Source organism: Bombyx mori, chromosome 9 (assembly GCF_030269925.1).
Source record: "Bombyx mori chromosome 9, ASM3026992v2".
Classification (NCBI taxonomy): domain Eukaryota; kingdom Metazoa; phylum Arthropoda; class Insecta; order Lepidoptera; family Bombycidae; genus Bombyx; species Bombyx mori.
Window position 1 is genome coordinate 365,931 of NC_085115.1, and position 17,470 is coordinate 383,400.

General features: G+C 59.6%; 1 protein-coding gene across 1 annotated transcript in view; it reads right to left on the minus strand.

The window, feature by feature from the left end:
- LOC101742965 (allantoicase) overlaps positions 1 to 17,470 on the minus strand; it is a 34,181-nt gene that overhangs the window by 6,728 nt on the left and 9,983 nt on the right. Inside the window, exons 6-7 of the mRNA XM_038012893.2 lie at positions 6,682 to 6,828; positions 6,015 to 6,202 (exon numbers count right to left, since the gene is read on the minus strand). Of these exons, the coding sequence (XP_037868821.1) occupies positions 6,015 to 6,202; positions 6,682 to 6,828 (335 nt within the window). The remainder of the gene's footprint in view (positions 1 to 6,014; positions 6,203 to 6,681; positions 6,829 to 17,470) is intronic.

A 17,470-nucleotide genomic window follows, 5' to 3' on the forward strand; every position in this document is an offset into this window, starting at 1 on the left:
ATGAGTCCGCGCGGGTAGGTACCACCGCCCTGCTTATTTCTGTCGTGAAGCAGTAATGCGTTTCGGTTTGAAGGGTGGGGCAGCCGTTGTAACTATACTGAGACCTTAGAACTTATATCTCAAGGTGGGTGTAGCATTTACGTTGTAGATGTCTATGGGCTCCAGTAACCATTTAACACCAGGTGGGCTGTGAGCTCGTCCACCCATCTAAGCAATAAAAAATAAAAAGTGACAACTGAAGATGAAGTCATATTAAGAATTCCTTACCTACATTATTTGTTGCAGTTATAATTAATTAGCTACTTTTTTTAAATGTGTCGGTTAAATCTCCCGTAAAGCAAGAAGCAAGTATGCTTTCTAGTCCGATGATTTCTCCACGGAACTCGGGAAAATCACAATCAACGTCATTGTGTCCTTCCGCACTTTAACTTCGTATCTTTTATAAATATTTTTATTAAAGAACGAAGCAACTCAGAACTATTTAATTAGTATATTTTTAAATTTTGCCGAAAATTCCTATCGTAAATAGTGTTGTTAGCCTACGCTTCTCTCAGATGTCACGTAATATCACTGTACTTAAACGGATTTGCGACACCAATCTTTTGAAAAATTTTTGAACTCTGATCACAACTATGAGGTAGCCTGAGAGCTTGTCTAGCATTCCGATTTGAGCTACCGACGCGCGTGGACGTGCTCATTGTTCGTTCGATTGCCCGACCTCGGTTCGTGGCACATCTGGCGTCCAAGTGTTTTGTCGGAAGTGACTACCGGTGATAATAGATCATTGTTCGTGGCACATCTGTGGCCCAAGTGTTTCTCGGAATTTGTACCTGCGCCTAATTACAAGGCATTACCGCCCGGAAACTGTGCAGTGGTTCTATTCACTCTAATTCTATTCTATTTATTCTATTCACTAAAATTTCTAAAATTCCTAGAATCGCTTCGGCCAATTTAGTGTTACCGACGCAGGGGCCTCGCCGCAAGGCGAGCGCGTGTTTAAGTCCCGGGGCAGCCCCTCCTGGGCAGTCCGAAGAAATGGAGTTTTCTCCAACCAACACACTGCTCGCGGAATTCTTAAGCGAGAAATACCCGGCCCTCGAATCAGAATTTTTAGCTTACAAAGCTAAACGCGCCGTGAACTGTTCTGCCGTGCCCGCCGCGCCCGCCGTTTCCGCCACGCCTGCCGTTCCCGCGTCCCCTGCAAGCGCGCGCAAAACTCCCGCGCCGTACACCGCAGCCTCCGTCGCGCCCAGCACACCCGTGTCCCCCATACTGTCGCGAAAAACTCCCGCGTCTACCGCGGCAGCTTCCGTTTTACCTCAGCGATCGTCTGCGGCCTCCGTCGCGTCCGCCGCTCCCGCGCCTTCCTCCTCGTCCTCCGACTCTGACTCGGATATGGAGGTTGACCACGTTCCCGCCTCATTAACAGATGGATTCACTCTCGTGCAAAAGGGTAAGAAGCGCGCCGCGGAGTCCCGAGCTTCCGCGGCCGCTAAAATAAGCAAAGCCGCGAACGCGTCGCGCCCCCGCCCTCCGACCCCCGTCGCTCCCTGTCCCCGTGCCACGCCGTCGCCGCGCCCGGTGGCACAAACGAGAATTCAGGCCCCTCCTCCGTTGATTCTTCAAGAGAAGGCTGCTTGGGACCGTATCTCCCTGGCCCTTAAGGCCAAAAACATAAATTTTGTCAGTGCCCGTAACCTCGCGAACGGGATACAGATAAAAGTAGCAACACCCGACGACCATAGGGCCCTCTCAAGCTACCTCCGAAAGGAGCGTATAAGTTATCATACGTATACGCTCCAGGAGGAGCGTGAGCTCCGTGCAGTCATACGTGGCATCCCCAAGGAGTTAGATGCCGAGCTCGTAAAGGCCGACCTACTCGAACAAGGCCTACCCGTAAACTCCGTGCACCGCATGCACACAGGACGCGGGAGGGAGCCATACAATATGGTTCTCGTCGCCCTCCAGTCTACCCCCGAGGGTAAGAAAATCTTTAACGTCCGAACTGTCTGTAGGCTTTCCGGAATCACCGTGGAAACCCCTCATAAAAAAGGCACTCCGAGCCAGTGCCACAATTGTCAGTTGTACGGGCATTCTTCCCGTAATTGTCACGCGCGCCCTCGATGCGTCAAGTGTTTGGACGATCACGCCACGACTCTTTGCACTCGCGATCAAAAAACCGCGACGGAACCACCTAGCTGCGTCCTGTGCCGAACACAGGGTCACCCCGCGAATTACCGTGGATGCCCTCGAGCCCCTAAAATAAATCGCCGCGTCGCGCGTCAAAACCGCCTCCGAGCTTCCGGCCCTGACATCAAAGCCACGGCACCCTCTGTGCCGAAGGCTAAGCCTGCCTTCGTGCCGGCGCCGGTGCCCAGCGGCTCGGCCTGGGCTAAACCGTTGCCGTACACGAACACGGCTGTAGCTCCCTCCCCCGCGATTCGTCCCGTCCCCGCGATACGTCCCTCCCCCGTGATTCGTTCTTCCCCCGCGACCAGCACTCCGACCGCGTCCGACAATCTCGCTCTAGCGATCGACTTTTTTCAGTCGATCAACTTTGAGCGTGTTAATGCTTTGGGTGACGCCATTCGCGCCGCCTCCACTGCACAACACTTCATCGCCGTTGTGCAAGAATACGCTGACGTATACGCGTCGTTAAATACGTACGTCCTCCCCTCGCTCCGCCGGTAATCAATGGCGTACATAAGTAGAATAAAGCCCCTATCCGTAACGATAGGATTTTTTAACGCTTACGGTCTCGCAAATCAACGTGATCAGGTTTGTGATTTTTTGCGTGACCATCAAATTGACATCTTTTTGGTGCAGGAGACCCTGCTTAAGCCCGCGCGCCGCGACCCTAAAATCGCGAACTATAACATGGTTAGGAACGACAGGCTCACTGCTCGTGGTGGTGGTACCGTCATTTACTATAGACGAGCCCTGCACTGCGTCCCACTCGACCCCCCCGCGCTTTCTAACATCGAAGCATCAGTATGCCGAATCTCACTGACTGGACACGCGCCGATCGTTATCGCGTCCGTTTATCTTCCACCGGATAAGATCGTTCTAAGCAGTGATATCGAGGCGCTGCTCGGCATGGGAAGCTCTGTCATTCTGGCAGGCGACCTAAATTGTAAACACGTCAGGTGGAACTCACACACCACAACCCCGAATGGCAGGCGGCTTAACGCGTTAGTCGATGATCTCGCCTTCGATATCGTCGCTCCGCTAACCCCGACTCACTACCCGCTAAATATCGCGCATCGCCCGGATATACTCGACATAGCGTTATTAAAAAACGTAACTCTGCGCTTACACTCGATCGAAGTAGTTTCAGAGTTAGATTCAGACCATCGTCCCGTCGTTATGAAGCTCGGTCGCGCTCCCGATTCCGTTCCCGTCACGAGGACTGTGGTGGATTGGCACACGCTGGGCATCAGCTTGACTGAATCTGATCCACCATCGCTCCCGTTGAGCCCGGACTCTACCCCGTCTCCTCAGGATACCGCTGAAGCCATAGACATCTTAACGTCACACATCACCTCGACATTAGATAGGTCATCGAAGCAAGTTGTAGCGGGGGACTTCCTTCACCGCTTCAAATTGCCCGACGATATTAGGGAACTCCTTAGAGCTAAGAACACCTCGATCCGCGCCTACGATAGGTATCCTACCGTGGATAATCGTATTCGAATGCGTGCCCTACAACGCGACGTAAAGTCTCGCATCGCCGAAGTCCGAGATGCCAGATGGTCTGATTTCTTAGAAAGACTCGCGCCCTCCCAAAGGTCTTACTACCGCTTAGCTCGTACTCTCAAATCGGATACGGTAGTAACTATGCCCCCCCTCGTAGGCCCCTCAGGCCGACTCGCGGCGTTCGATGATGACGAAAAAGCAGAGCTGCTGGCCGATACATCGCAAACCCAGTGCACGCCCAGCACTCAATCCGTGGACCCTGTTCATGTAGAATTAGTAGACAGTGAGGTAGAACGCAGAGCCTCCTTGCCATCCTCGGATGCGTTACCACCCGTCACCCCGATGGAAGTTAAAGACTTGATCAAAGACCTACGTCCTCGCAAGGCTCCCGGTTCCGACGGTATATCTAACCGCGTTATTAAACTTCTACCCGTCCAACTCATCGTGATGTTGGCATCTATTTTCAATGCCGCTATGGCGAACTGTATCTTTCCTGCGGTGTGGAAAGAAGCGGACGTTATCGGCATACATAAACCCGGTAAACCAAAAAATCATCCGACGAGCTACCGCCCGATTAGCCTCCTCATGTCTCTAGGCAAACTGTATGAGCGTCTGCTCTACAAACGCCTCAGAGACTTCGTCTCATCCAAGGGCATTCTCATCGATGAACAATTCGGATTCCGTACAAATCACTCATGCGTTCAACAGGTGCACCGCCTCACGGAGCACATTCTTGTGGGGCTTAATCGACCAAAACCGTTATACACGGGAGCTCTCTTCTTCGACGTCGCAAAAGCGTTCGACAAAGTCTGGCACAACGGTTTGATTTTCAAACTATTCAACATGGGCGTGCCGGATAGTCTCGTGCTCATCATACGAGACTTCTTGTCGAACCGCTCTTTTCGATATCGAGTCGAGGGAACCCGCTCCTCCCCACGACCTCTCACAGCTGGAGTCCCGCAAGGCTCTGTCCTCTCACCCCTCCTATTTAGCTTATTCGTCAACGATATTCCCCGGTCGCCGCCGACCCATTTAGCTTTATTCGCCGACGACACGACTGTTTACTATTCCAGTAGAAACAAGTCCCTAATCGCGAAGAAGCTTCAGAGCGCAGCCCTAGCCCTAGGACAGTGGTTCCGAAAATGGCGCATAGACATCAACCCAGCGAAAAGTACTGCGGTGCTATTTCAGAGGGGAAGCTCCACACGGATTTCCTCCCGGATTAGGAGGAGGAATCTCACACCCCCGATTACTCTCTTTAGACAACCCATACCCTGGGCTAGGAAGGTCAAGTACCTGGGCGTTACCCTGGATGCATCGATGACATTCCGCCCGCATATAAAATCAGTCCGTGACCGTGCCGCATTTATTCTCGGTAGACTCTACCCCATGATCTGTAAGCGGAGTAAAATGTCCCTTCGGAACAAGGTGACACTTTACAAAACTTGCATAAGGCCCGTCATGACTTACGCGAGTGTGGTGTTCGCTCACGCGGCCCGCACACACATAGACACCCTCCAATCCCTACAATCCCGCTTTTGCAGGTTAGCTGTCGGGGCTCCGTGGTTCGTGAGGAACGTTGACCTACACGACGACCTGAGCCTCGAATCAATTCGGAAATACATGAAGTCAGCGTCGGAACGATACTTCGATAAGGCTATGCGTCATGATAATCGCCTTATCGTTGCCGCCGCTGACTACTCCCCGAATCCTGATCATGCAGGAGCCAGTCACCGTCGACGCCCTAGACACGTCCTTACGGATCCATCGGATCCAATAACCTTTGCATTAGATGCCTTCAGCTCTAATACTAGGGGCAGGCTTAGGGACCCCGGTAACCGTACTCGTCGAACTCGACAAAGAGGTCGACGTGCAACCTAACCCATGCATCAGCCCGCTGAGTTTCTCGCCGGATCTTCTCAGCGGGTCGCGATTCCGATCCGGTAGTAGATTCATTCGCGAAACAATTGCTCTTGAGTTGTTAGGTCTCCTTCGGAGGCGCTCGGGCAGTTGTTAGCAAATCCCACCCCTCTTGGCTGAGCCTTTGCTCGCCCACCTGTCCTGGTGAAACTGGAAAGGCCTCCGGGCCACCAGTAATCTTTCAATCATAAAAAAAAAAAAAAAAAAAAAAAAAAAAAAAAAAAAAAAAAAAAAAAAAAAAAAAAAAAAAAAAAAAAAAAAAAAAGCTTGTCTAGTACCCAACTCTTTATTTATAAAATAATTAAATTTAAAGCGTTGCCAATTCTCCTTCATTTTAAGTAGCTCAGTTCTCTTAAGGCGACTACATGACTAAGTTGCTATATGTATCAATTTCTTACCTTGCTCGGTACCAATATGCTTCTCCAATTACATTCGTTATTGGATTGATTATCCCAATCATTCTGTCCCAAATTGCAGCCTTCAATCCTGATATGATCTGGATAATTGCCTTTGAAATGTGTTGTGTCAATGCACACTCTTCTTATTGTACCAGCGAAACCTAATTTGTAGACTGCCCACTCGTTGCCTGCAAAGATGTTAATTATTATATATTATTATTATATTATAAGTATTTTCTGGGAAAATAAACAGTGTTAATGCATATTGCATTAACACGGTAAGCAATAAAAAAAAAGCTTAGATGCGTGGACGAGCTCACAGCCCACCTCGTGTTAAGTGATTACTGGAGCTCATATACATCTACCGCGTAAATGCGCCACACACCTTGAGATATAAGTTCTAAGGTCTCAGTATTGTTACAACGGTTGCCCCACCCTTAGAACCGAAACGCATTACTGCTTCACGGAAGAAATAAGCGTGGCGGTGGTACCTACCCGTGCGGACTTACAAGAAGTCCTACCACCAGTAAAAATATCAATATTTCTATAAAATATGAATATAAATTAATATAAATTTTATTAATAATTCTACAACTGACTCTCGCGCTCTGGAAAAGGGGGCATTCATTACGTGTTCATTGATCACTATGTATTGATAGCATCTGACCTGAAAACCTCAGAGTTCCATCATCATTCTCTTCGATGATCTCGGGCCTATCCGCCCTTCTCGCCGTCTCCCACCCATCAGCCATTGACCTGCTTTTCATTGGTTTCAATATATTTCTAGGGTGTCCGTAGTGAGCGTTCGAAAAACCTTAAATAAAAAATGAATTTTAAATACAAGTCTTAGGTTTGGATTTAGTACCCGAGGGACCTGGGCGGGCCCCCCGGCGCGCACTCTGCGTGGCCGGGGGCTCCGTCTGTGGGGGAGTTTTGCTGGACTTCCACCGGGCGCGTCCGTAGGTGGCGGATAACGGGATCCTCTGGGAACAGTCCCACTCCCAGGGGTATCGTCCGATCTTTTTCGTTGCAAGGATTTCTAGGTGTTAGGTAGGTAGGCTAGGTGTAGGAGTAGGGTAGCCTAGTTAGGCTTTGCAACGAATGAGATCGGATGACGCGGACCAAAACCAGCAGGGGGAGTTGCGGGCTCTCCACGCCCTTCACTCGCTGAAGGGTGTTCCTCCTGGAGACGCTCGGGCTCCCTCTCTTGTCCCCTTTCTTCCCCCTTTTTGTTTTTCGGGTCACGTCCGACCCGTTTCGGACGTAGCCCATGGGTGACGGTGGGCCACTTTTGGTCTGCCTTTTGATGGAGTAGTGAGCCGGCGTTGCTTATGCATCTTCCGGCCGCTGGTCGCCATGTCCCCGGCTTCGGCTACAGGGGCACGCCCTCCAGAGGGGGGTACCGGTATACCGGCGTGGCTTCGTGGTTGTTGCTCTTTTGAGCGTCGGGCGGTGGTCTGTCGTGTTGCTCGTTGCACTCGGCGGGCCGCCGGCCAACCCGTAATCCTCACCGTGTGGGGAACGGGGGCCGCTGCTGCGAGGCACGGGGCCGCGAGGACGTAAACCTCTTTAAAAAATGCCCCAATCCTAAGCTCTGGTGCCCGGCGATGGGATGAATGGCTGGAGGGAGTCCAGTCCCAAGGGTACCAACCAGACCCCAGGGGACCGACCCCTGGTTAATCAAAAAGGAAAAATGAAAAATGGCACCTGTGAAGAACTTATTACCCCAGGAGGGTACCTCCCGCTCCGCGGGGGGAGAATCCCTCCGTGCGGTCGAGCGATCGGCCGCACGCTGCCCCACCGTTTCTGGGGGGGGCACACACTGCCACGAGGAAGGGGGCGACAGCACGGGTCGCGTAAGGGACAGAGTCCCAACCGTGCTACTCGAGCGCTGCGAGAGTTTGATCTCGTTGCACTCGGCGCGGAGCTCCGCGAGGGGCGACGCGTCTAGTGGGCGGGAGACGCCAGCGCTGTTCGTAGACAGCACTCGACAGCGAACGCGGCGGAAGCGGAAGTCGGCTCGACGGCCGGCGTCCTCCGCTCCGTCAGATTCGTCAGACGGTGAGCCCGCTAGCGCCAAATATATGGCGTTGGCGGAGGGGCCGGCGACTGCTGCAGCGTCGCCCGCCACCGATTGTAACATGATATCTTCCGGCGGACTGGCTGCTGCCCCCTCGGTGCAGACCAGGGCCGCCCGCCGTGAGGCCCAGGAAAAATCAATTGGAGAGGTTGAGCGCCTAGAGCGCTCCCTACTAGAGGTAGGTCCCTCTGACCACCTCAGAGCCTTTGAGGTGGTCGGAAAGCTTATGACGGCGATCGCCACAAAATCCAGCGCTGGTCTGAAGGGCGACTATTTGCGGGCCCTTAAATCTGCATCTGCCACCCTAGAGGAGCGACGAAGAGAGGTGGTGAACCGCACTACGACGACGGAGACGGCGGCCGTGCGACAGGAGTTGGACCTGATGCACGCCCGCTTCGACCAGGTATCGAACGAAAATGACAAACTTCGAACGGAGAATGGGCAGCTGCGCGTGGACATGGCCGAGTTGAGGACCATGGTTGCCGACCTCATCGAGCGGCAACGCAGCTCTGCCCTTGTCCCTCCTCCGCTAGAAGCGGAAGGCCTCAGTGAGGTCGAGCAGTTGAGGCGGCAGCTCCTCATACAGGAGGCGCGCAGCTCCAAGGTGGAGCGCGCGAGACCGCCCCTCGCTCACGAGGCTAAGGGAAGCGCACCTGTGCCGGCACCCCGCAGGAGTGTGCAGCCCGCTGCAAAAACATACAGCGGGAAGAAGATTACACCCGCGCGAGCTCCCGCTGCGGCTGCACCTAAACCCACGGCCCCCGCATCTAAACCGGTGTCCGCTCCTGCCCCGTCCCAGCCTGCGAAGGCGGGGCCCGGCAGGAGCCGGACCAAGAAGAAGGGGGGCGTCAACGCCGCCAAACCGGCACCGACCCCCCAGCCCCGCCCACTGCCCCCGGCCCCGGTAAACATGAACGAGGCCTGGACGACGGTGGTGCGGCGCGGGCCCAAAAAGGTGGCGGCGCCTCCTGCGCCGCGCCCCAAGCCCGCCCCTGCGGCCGCCGCTCCCCGCCAAGAGGGTCGAGCGGAGCCGAGGGGCCGAACTGGAAGAAGGAGGCCGCGCGCCCCGCGGTCGGCTGCAGTGGTAGTGGAGCTGCTGCCGGCCGGCAAAGAAAAGGGCATCACCTACCACGAGGTGATGACCCAGGCGCGCGGCGGCGTAAATGTGGACGCCCTCGGCGTGGAGGGTGGCCTGAGGGTCCGGCAGACGGCCAACGTGCAAATCCGCCCCCTCCTCAACCAAAACGAGGAGGGGCGGAAAGAAAAAGAAGCCGGCTGCAACAAGGGCAGCCGGTGAGTCAGTTCCCGCCGCGGCACCAGACGAGCCGCAGGGCGGGACAGACGAGGGAGCGATGGACGTAGCCCCGTAATGGGTTGCGTCCACCGCTTCCTCCAGTGCAATTTGAACCACTCCGCCAGGGCACAGGATCTCCTCGTCCACACCATGGCGGAGTGGTCAATCGACGTCGCTGTCGCCGCGGAGCCGTACTTCGTCCCCACCGACCAGGACTGCTGGATAGGGGACGTCGTCGGCTCCGTGGCCATTGTGTTGAGACAGTCCGCGGCGTTACCCCCCTTGGATATGGTGGCCAGGGGACCCGGGTACGTCGCGGCTAGGATCGACGGGACCGTCGTGATCGGGGCGTACTTTTCTCCGAACAGGAGCCTCGCCGAGTTCGAGCGGTTTCTGGGCGGGCTCGAGGCGCTTTTGCACCGCCTCGGGTCCCGCCCTGTCATCGTCGCGGGGGACTTCAATGCCAAGTGCACGGCTTGGGGTTCCCCCCGCACGGATGCGAGAGGCGAGGCCCTTTCGGAGTGGGCGATCGCGACCGGCCTCTGTCTCCTAAACAGAGGCACGGTCGCGACTTGCGTGCGGTGGAACGGGCAATCTCACGTGGACGTGACGTTCGCGTCCCCGTCCGCCGTGCGCCGCGCCCGCGGCTGGCGCGTACTCGAGGGGGCGGAGACGCTCTCGGACCACAGATACGTCCGATTCGAGCTCTCCGCCTCCTCCTTGTCGTCGTCGTCAGCCGCGGGCGCCCGCGGTGAGGAGGAGCTCCCGCAAGGTGCGCCCCGTTCGTTCCCCAGGTGGGCCTTGAAACGAATGAACAAGGAGTTGCTGATGGAGGCGGCCGCTGTTGCTGCGTGGGCGCCAAAACCCGCGCGGCTCGCGGACGTGGATGCGGAGGTCGACTGGTTCCGGGGCACCATGGCAAACATTTGTGATGCCGCCATGCCCCGGGTCGGCCCCCGAGCACCACGTGGGGGTGCGTTCTGGTGGTCGCCCGAGATCGCGAGACTCCGTGAGGAGTGCGTGAGGGCGCGCCGCCGGAGCGCACGCCACTGCCGCCGCCGTCGTCGCGACGCTACGTTCGCGGAGACGGCGGCCCGGCTGTACGCTGACTGTCGTCAAAAGCAGACGGCGCTGCAGCTGGCCATCGGCGAGGCCAAGAAGCAGAGCATGAAGACTCTCCTGGAGTCGCTCGACGAAGATCCCTGGGGGCGCCCATACAAGATGGTTCGCAGGAAACTGCAGCCGTGGGCGCTCCCGGTGACCGAGCGGCTCCAGCCTCGGCAGCTGCGGGAAATAGTTTCTGCGCTTTTCCCGCCGGCAGCGGGGGGGGATTTTGAGCCCCCCCAGATGGACGCCACGTGGGGCACGCCTCCGCGTCGCCCCAGCGTTCCCGCTGCCGAGGAGCCCCCTCCCCCTATCACGGGGGCGGAGATCCATGCGGCCGTGTCCAGAATGAGAGCGAAGGACGCGGCCCCCGGCCCTGACGGCGTTCACGGCCGGGTCTGGAGCTTGGCCTTCGAGGCCCTAGGGGACCGGCTCGGGGGGCTTTTCGAAGCGTGCCTCGAGTCGGGACGGTTCCCGTCGAAATGGAAGACGGGCAGACTGGTCCTTCTGCGGAAGGACGGGCGCCCCGCGGACTCACCCGCGGGCTATCGCCCCATCGTGTTGCTGGACGAGGCGGGCAAGATGCTCGAGAGGATCGTCGCCGCCCGCATCGTCCGGCACCTGACCGAGACGGGTCCCGATCTTTCGGCGGAGCAATACGGCTTCAGAGAGGGCCGCTCGACTATCGACGCAATTCTGCGCGTGCGGGCCCTCTCCGATGAAGCCGTATCCCGGGGCGGGGTAGCGATGGCGTTATCCTTAGATGTAAGGAACGCCTTCAACACCCTGCCCTGGTCGGTGATCGCGGGGGCGCTGGAGTATCACGGCGTCCCCGCATACCTCCGCCGACTGATCGGCTCCTACCTCGAGGGCAGGTCGATCCAGTGCATCGGACACGGTGGGGCGATGTACCGCTTCCCCGTCGAGCGCGGTGTTCCGCAGGGGTCCGTCCTGGGCCCCCTGCTGTGGAACATCGGCTACGACTGGGTCCTGCGGGGCGTCATTCGGGGACCTCTCCCCGGGCTCAGCGTAATTTGTTACGCTGACGACACGTTGGTCGTAGCTCCGGGGAGGGACTACCGGGAGTCTGCCCGTCTGGCGTGCGCAGGCGTGGCACACGTCGTCACCAGGATCCGACGGTTGGGGCTCGAGGTGGCGCTCGACAAAACCCAGGCCCTGCTTTTTCACGGGCCGGGACGAGCGCCGCCTCTGGGTGCCCACCTCGTGATCGGAGGTGTCCGCGTCGGGGTCGGGGTGACCGGTCTTCGGTACCTCGGCCTCGGCCAGGTGGCGCGCCGCCTCTACATGGGGGTGGTGCGGTCGATGGCACTATACGGCGCGCCCGTATGGTGCCACGCCCTGACCCGCCAGAACGTCGCCGCGCTGCGACGTCCGCAGCGCGCGATCGCGGTCAGGGCGATCCGAGGATACCGCACCGTCTCCTTCGAGGCGGCGTGCTTGCTCGCCGGGGCGCCACCCTGGGACCTGGAGGCGGAGGCGCTCGCTGCCGATTACCGGTGGCGTAGCGATCTCCGCTCTAGGGGGGAAGGGCGCCCCGGCGAAGGAGTAGTTCGAGCGCGGAGGCTCCAATCTCGGCGGTCCGTGCTGGAGGCGTGGTCTCGCCGCTTGGCGGACCCGTCGGCCGGCCTCCGTACCGTCGAGGCGGTCCGTCCGGTCCTCGCGGACTGGGTGGGCCGCGACCGCGGATGCCTCACCTTCCGGCTGACGCAGATGTTGACCGGCCATGGGTGTTTTGGCCGGTACCTCTTTAAGATAGCCGGAAGGGAACCGACGGCGCAGTGCCACCACTGCGCGGACCGCGACGAGGAAGACACAGCGGAACACACGCTGGCGCGTTGCTCTGGATTCGACGAGCAACGCGCCGCCCTCGTCGCGGTCATTGGAGAGGACCTCTCGCTGCCGCGCGTCGTGGCTACGATGCTCGGCAGCGACGCGTCCTGGAAGGCGATGCTCGACTTCTGCGAGTCCACCATCTCGCAGAAGGAGGCGGCGGAGCGAGAGAGGGAGAGCTCTTCCCTTTCCGCACCGATCCGTCGCCGTCGAGCCGGGGGCCGGAGGCGGGAATACGCCCGTACGTCCCGGCCCCTGTAGGTGGCGGTCTCCCCCCGGTGAAGGTCAAGGGGCGACCTGAGGGGGTGAGGCCGCGCGGCGCGCTACCAGCACTCTAGCGCGCTGCCGTGGAGTGAATAGAGCGACCGGTCGACGGTGTATCGCGTCCCGACCCGGCAGGCTGGTTCTGGTCCAGCGGGGTATTCCGGGACACCAGCGGCACCGTCTGGGCGGCCCGACGGGCTGCCGTACCGAGACGGCCGACGTTTCAGAGCCTTCGATTCGCCTCGAAGGCTCCGTCGGCTGGGCGTCCTTGGGGTGAGCCGCGCCGTCTGGTTGTAGTGTTGACCGCGGTAGCCCCCCTACCTCATCCGGGTTCTGACCTCGGAGGGGATCGGACGTCGGGTGTAAGAGTGCAGAGGAGTCGTTTAGTGGGTGGGCTCTAAAATCCTTGGGCCCGCGGTCTGCTCACAACACCATGCAGATCGTTGAGTCTCACATACCCCGCGCGCCCCTTTTGCGCGGGGACCTCGTAGGAGGTTCGGCCCTCTACCCGAAAAAAAAAAAAAAAAAAAAAAAAAAAAAAAAAAAAGGTTTGGATTTAGTACCCGAGGGACCTGGGCGGGCCCCCCGGCGCGCACTCTGCGTGGCCGGGGGCTCCGTCTGTGGGGGAGTTTTGCTGGACTTCCACCGGGCGCGTCCGTAGGTGGCGGATAACGGGATCCTCTGGGAACAGTCCCACTCCCAGGGGTATCGTCCGATCTTTTTCGTTGCAAGGATTCTTAGGTGTTAGGGAGGTAGGTTAGGTGTAGGTGTAGGATAGCCTAGTTAGGCTTTGCAACGAAAGAGATCGGATGACGCGGACCAAAACCAGCAGGGGGAGTTGCGGGCTCTCCACGCCCTTCACTCGCTGAAGGGTGTTCCTCCTGGAGACGCTCGGGCTCGCTCTCTTTTCCCCTTTCTTCCCCCTTTTTTGTTTTTTCTTCGGGTCGCGTCCGACCCGTTTCGGACGTAACCCACGGGTGGTGGTGTGCCACTTTTGGCCTGCCCTTCGATGGAGAAGTGAGCCGGCGTTGCTTACGCATCTTCCGGCCGCTGGTCGCCATGTCCCCGGCTTCGGCTACAGGGGCACGCCCTCCAGAGGGGGGTACCGGTATACCGGCGTGGCTTCGTCGTTGTTGCTCTTTTGAGCGTCGGGCGGTGGTCTGTCGTGTTGCTCGTTGCACTCGGCGGGCCGCCGGCCAACCCGTAATCCTCACCGTGTGGGGGACGGGGGCCGCTGCCGCGAGGCACGGGGTCGCGAGGACGTAAACCTCTTTAAAAAATGCCCCAATCCTAAGCTCTGGTGCCCGGCGATGGGATGAATGGCTGGAGGGAGTCCAGTCCCAAGGGTACCAACCAGACCCCAGGGGACCGACCCCTGGTTAAACAAAAAGGAAACAAAACATGAAATGGCATCTGTTCCAAAACTACTACCCCAGGAGGGTACCTCCCGCTCCGCGGGGGGAGAATCCCTCCGTGCGGTCGAGCGATCGGCCGCACGCTGCCCCACCGTTTCTGGGGGGGGCAAACACTGCCACGACGAAGGGGGCGACAACACGGGTCGCGTAAGGGACAAAGTCCCCACCGTGCTGCTGGAGAGGTGCGACAGCCTCATCTCGCTGCACTCGGCGCGAAGCTCCGCGAGGGGCGACGCGTCCAGTGGGAGGGAGACACCGGCGCTGTTTGCCGATTGTGATCGGCAGCGGACTCGGCGGAAGCGGAAGTCGGCTCGTCGGCCGGCGTCCTCCGCTCCGTCCGATTCATCGGAAGGAGAGCCTGCCAGCGCCAAGTATATGGCGTTGGCGGAAGGGCCGGCGGCTGCTGCGGCGCCGCCCGCCACTGATTTGGACAAGCCGTCGACTTGCGGACTGGACGCTGCCTCCTCGGCGCAGTCCAGGGCCGCCTGCCGTGAGGCGATAAAAAAGAATAGGAAGCTGGAGGAAATCGAGCGCCTACAGCGATCCCTGACGGAGGTGGGACCATCTGACCCCCTCCGAGCTTGTGGAATAGTCGGGAGAATAGTCGCGACCATTGCGGCTAAATCCACTGCAGGCCTCAAGGGCTCGGAATTGTCGGCCATGAAATCGGCGGCCGCCACGCTCGAAGAAAGGCTGCAGGACGTTGTGGACCGCACCACAACCGTGGAGACGGCGGGATTGCGACAAGAAGTGGCCCTGCAGCACGCCCGCCTCGAACAACTGGCGGATGAGAATGGCCAACTTCGGGCGGAGAACGGACAGCTCCGCGTCGACATGGCCGAGCTGCGAACAATGGTTGCCGATCTCATCGAGCGGCAACGCAGCTCGGCCCCTGTCCCTCCTCCGCCCGAAGCAGAAGGCCTCACTGAGGTCGAGGAGCTGAGGCGGCAGCTCCTTATACAGGAGGCAAGGAGTTCGAACGTTGAGCGCGCAAGACCGCCCCTCGCTCATGAGGTGAAAAACGGAGCTCCTACACCGGCACCCCGCAGGACTGTGGCCGCTAAAATGTATAGCGGCCCTAAAAAGGGCGCGACACCCGCGGCACGTCCGGCTGCTTCGGCTTCTGTTCCGGCCAAACCAGGACCATCGGGGACCCAAAAAGATACGGGGGCACCAAAACCCGCTCCCTCAGGAGCAAAAAGCACCGGCCAGCGTATGACGCAGAAGACTGCTCCTGCCCCGTCCCAGCCTGCGAAGGCGGGGCCCGGCAGGAGCCGGACCAAGAAGAAGGGGGTCGTCAACGCCGCCAAACCGGCACCGACCCCCCAGCCCCGCCCACTGCCCCCGGCCCCGGTAAACATGAACGAGGCCTGGACGACGGTGGTGCGGCGCGGGCCCAAAAAGGTGGCGGCGCCTCCTGCGCCGCGCCCCAAGCCCGTCCCTGCGGCTGCCGCTCCCCGCCAAGGGGGTCGAGCGGAGCCGAGGGGCCGAACTGGACGAAGGAGGCCGCGCGCCCCGCGGTCGGCTGCAGTGGTTGTGGAGCTGCTGCCGGCCGGCAAAGAAAAGGGCATCACCTACCACGAGGTGATGACCCAGGCGCGCGGTGGCGTAAATGTGGACGCCCTCGGCGTGGAGGGTGGCCTGAGGGTCCGGCAGACGGCCAACGGGGCCCGCCTGGTAGAATGCCCCGGCGCGAATTCCAGCGCCGCGGCAGAAAAACTGGCGGTCCGTCTGCGGGAAATCTTGCCGGACCCCGAGGTGGTGCGCATCGCGCGGCCCGTCAAAATGGCGGAAGTAAAAATTACGGGCCTCGACGAATGCGCCACCAAAGAGGAAGTCGCCGCGGCCATTGCGTCGCAGGGCAACTGTGCCCTCGCCGACGTAAAAGTTGGGGAGCTTCGGCCTACATATATCGGAACCCGGACGGCGTGGGCGCGTTGCCCGGTAGCAACGGCGACAGTCCTGGCTACCCCTCCACAGGGTCGGCCTTCGGACAGCCCGGGACAACTGCGCGTGGGCTGGGTGGTGGCCCACGTGCAACTGCAGGAGAGCAGGCCGTGGCGCTGTCTTCGGTGCTTCGGCACCGGCCACGGCCTCGCCAAGTGCCCCTCGACAGTGGACCGCAGCAACCTGTGCTTCCGCTGCGGCCAACCGGGGCACAAGGCAGCATCCTGCACCGCAGCCGCGCCGCACTGTGTCTTGTGCGACGCGGCTAAAAGGAAGGCCGACCACCGGGCCGGGGGCCCGGCGTGTAAATCCGCCCCCTCCTCTACAAAAACGAGGAGGGGCGGAAAGAAAAAGAAGCCGGCTGCAAAAAGGGCAGCCGGTGAGTCAGCTCCCGCCGCGGCACGAGAAGAGCCGCAGGGCGGGACAGACGAGGGAGCGATGGACGTAGCCCCGTAATGGGTTGCGTCCACCGCTTCCTCCAGTGCAATTTGAACCACTCCGCTAGGGCACAGGATCTCCTCGTCCACACCATGGCGGAGTGGTCAATTGATGTTGCTGTCGCCGCGGAGCCGTACTTCGTCCCCACCGACCAGGACTGCTGGATGGGGGACGTCGACGGCTCCGTGGCCATCGTACTAAGACAGTCCGCGGCGTTACCCCCCTTGGATATGGTGGCCAGGGGACCCGGGTACGTCGCGGCTAGGATCGACGGGACCGTCGTGATCGGGGCGTACTTTTCTCCGAACAGGAGCCTCGCCGAATTCGAGCGGTTTCTGGGCGGGCTCGAGGCGCTTTTACACCGCCTCGGGTCCCGCCCTGTCATCGTCGCGGGGGACCTCAACGCCAAGTGTACGGCTTGGGGTTCCCCCCGCACGGATTCGCGAGGCGGGGCCCTTTCGGAGTGGGCGATCGCGACCGGCCTCTGTCTCCTAAACAGAGGCACGGTCGCGACTTGCGTGCGGTGGAACGGGCAATCTCACGTGGACGTGACGTTCGCGTCCCCGTCCGCCGTGCGCCGCACCCGCGGCTGGCGCGTACTCGAGGGGGCGGAGACGCTCTCGGACCACAGATACGTCCGATTCGAGCTCTCCGCCTCCTCCTTGTCGTCGTCGTCAGCCGTGGGCGCCCGCGGCGAAGAGGAGCTCCCGCAAGGTGCGCCTCGTTCGTTCCCCAGGTGGGCCTTGAAACGGATGAACAAGGAGTTGCTGATGGAGGCGGCCGCTGTTGCTGCGTGGGCGCCAAAACCCGCGCGGCTCGCGGACGTGGATGCGGAGGTCGACTGGTTCCGGGGCACCATGGCAAACATTTGTGATGCCGCCATGCCCCGGGTCGGCCCCCGAGCACCACGTGGGGGTGCGTTCTGGTGGTCGCCCGAGATCGCAAGACTCCGCGAGGAGTGCGTGAGGGCGCGCCGCCGGAGCGCACGCCACCGCCGCCGCCGTCGTCGCGACGCTGCGTTCGCGGAGACGGCGGCCCAGCTGCACGCTGACTGTCGTCAAAA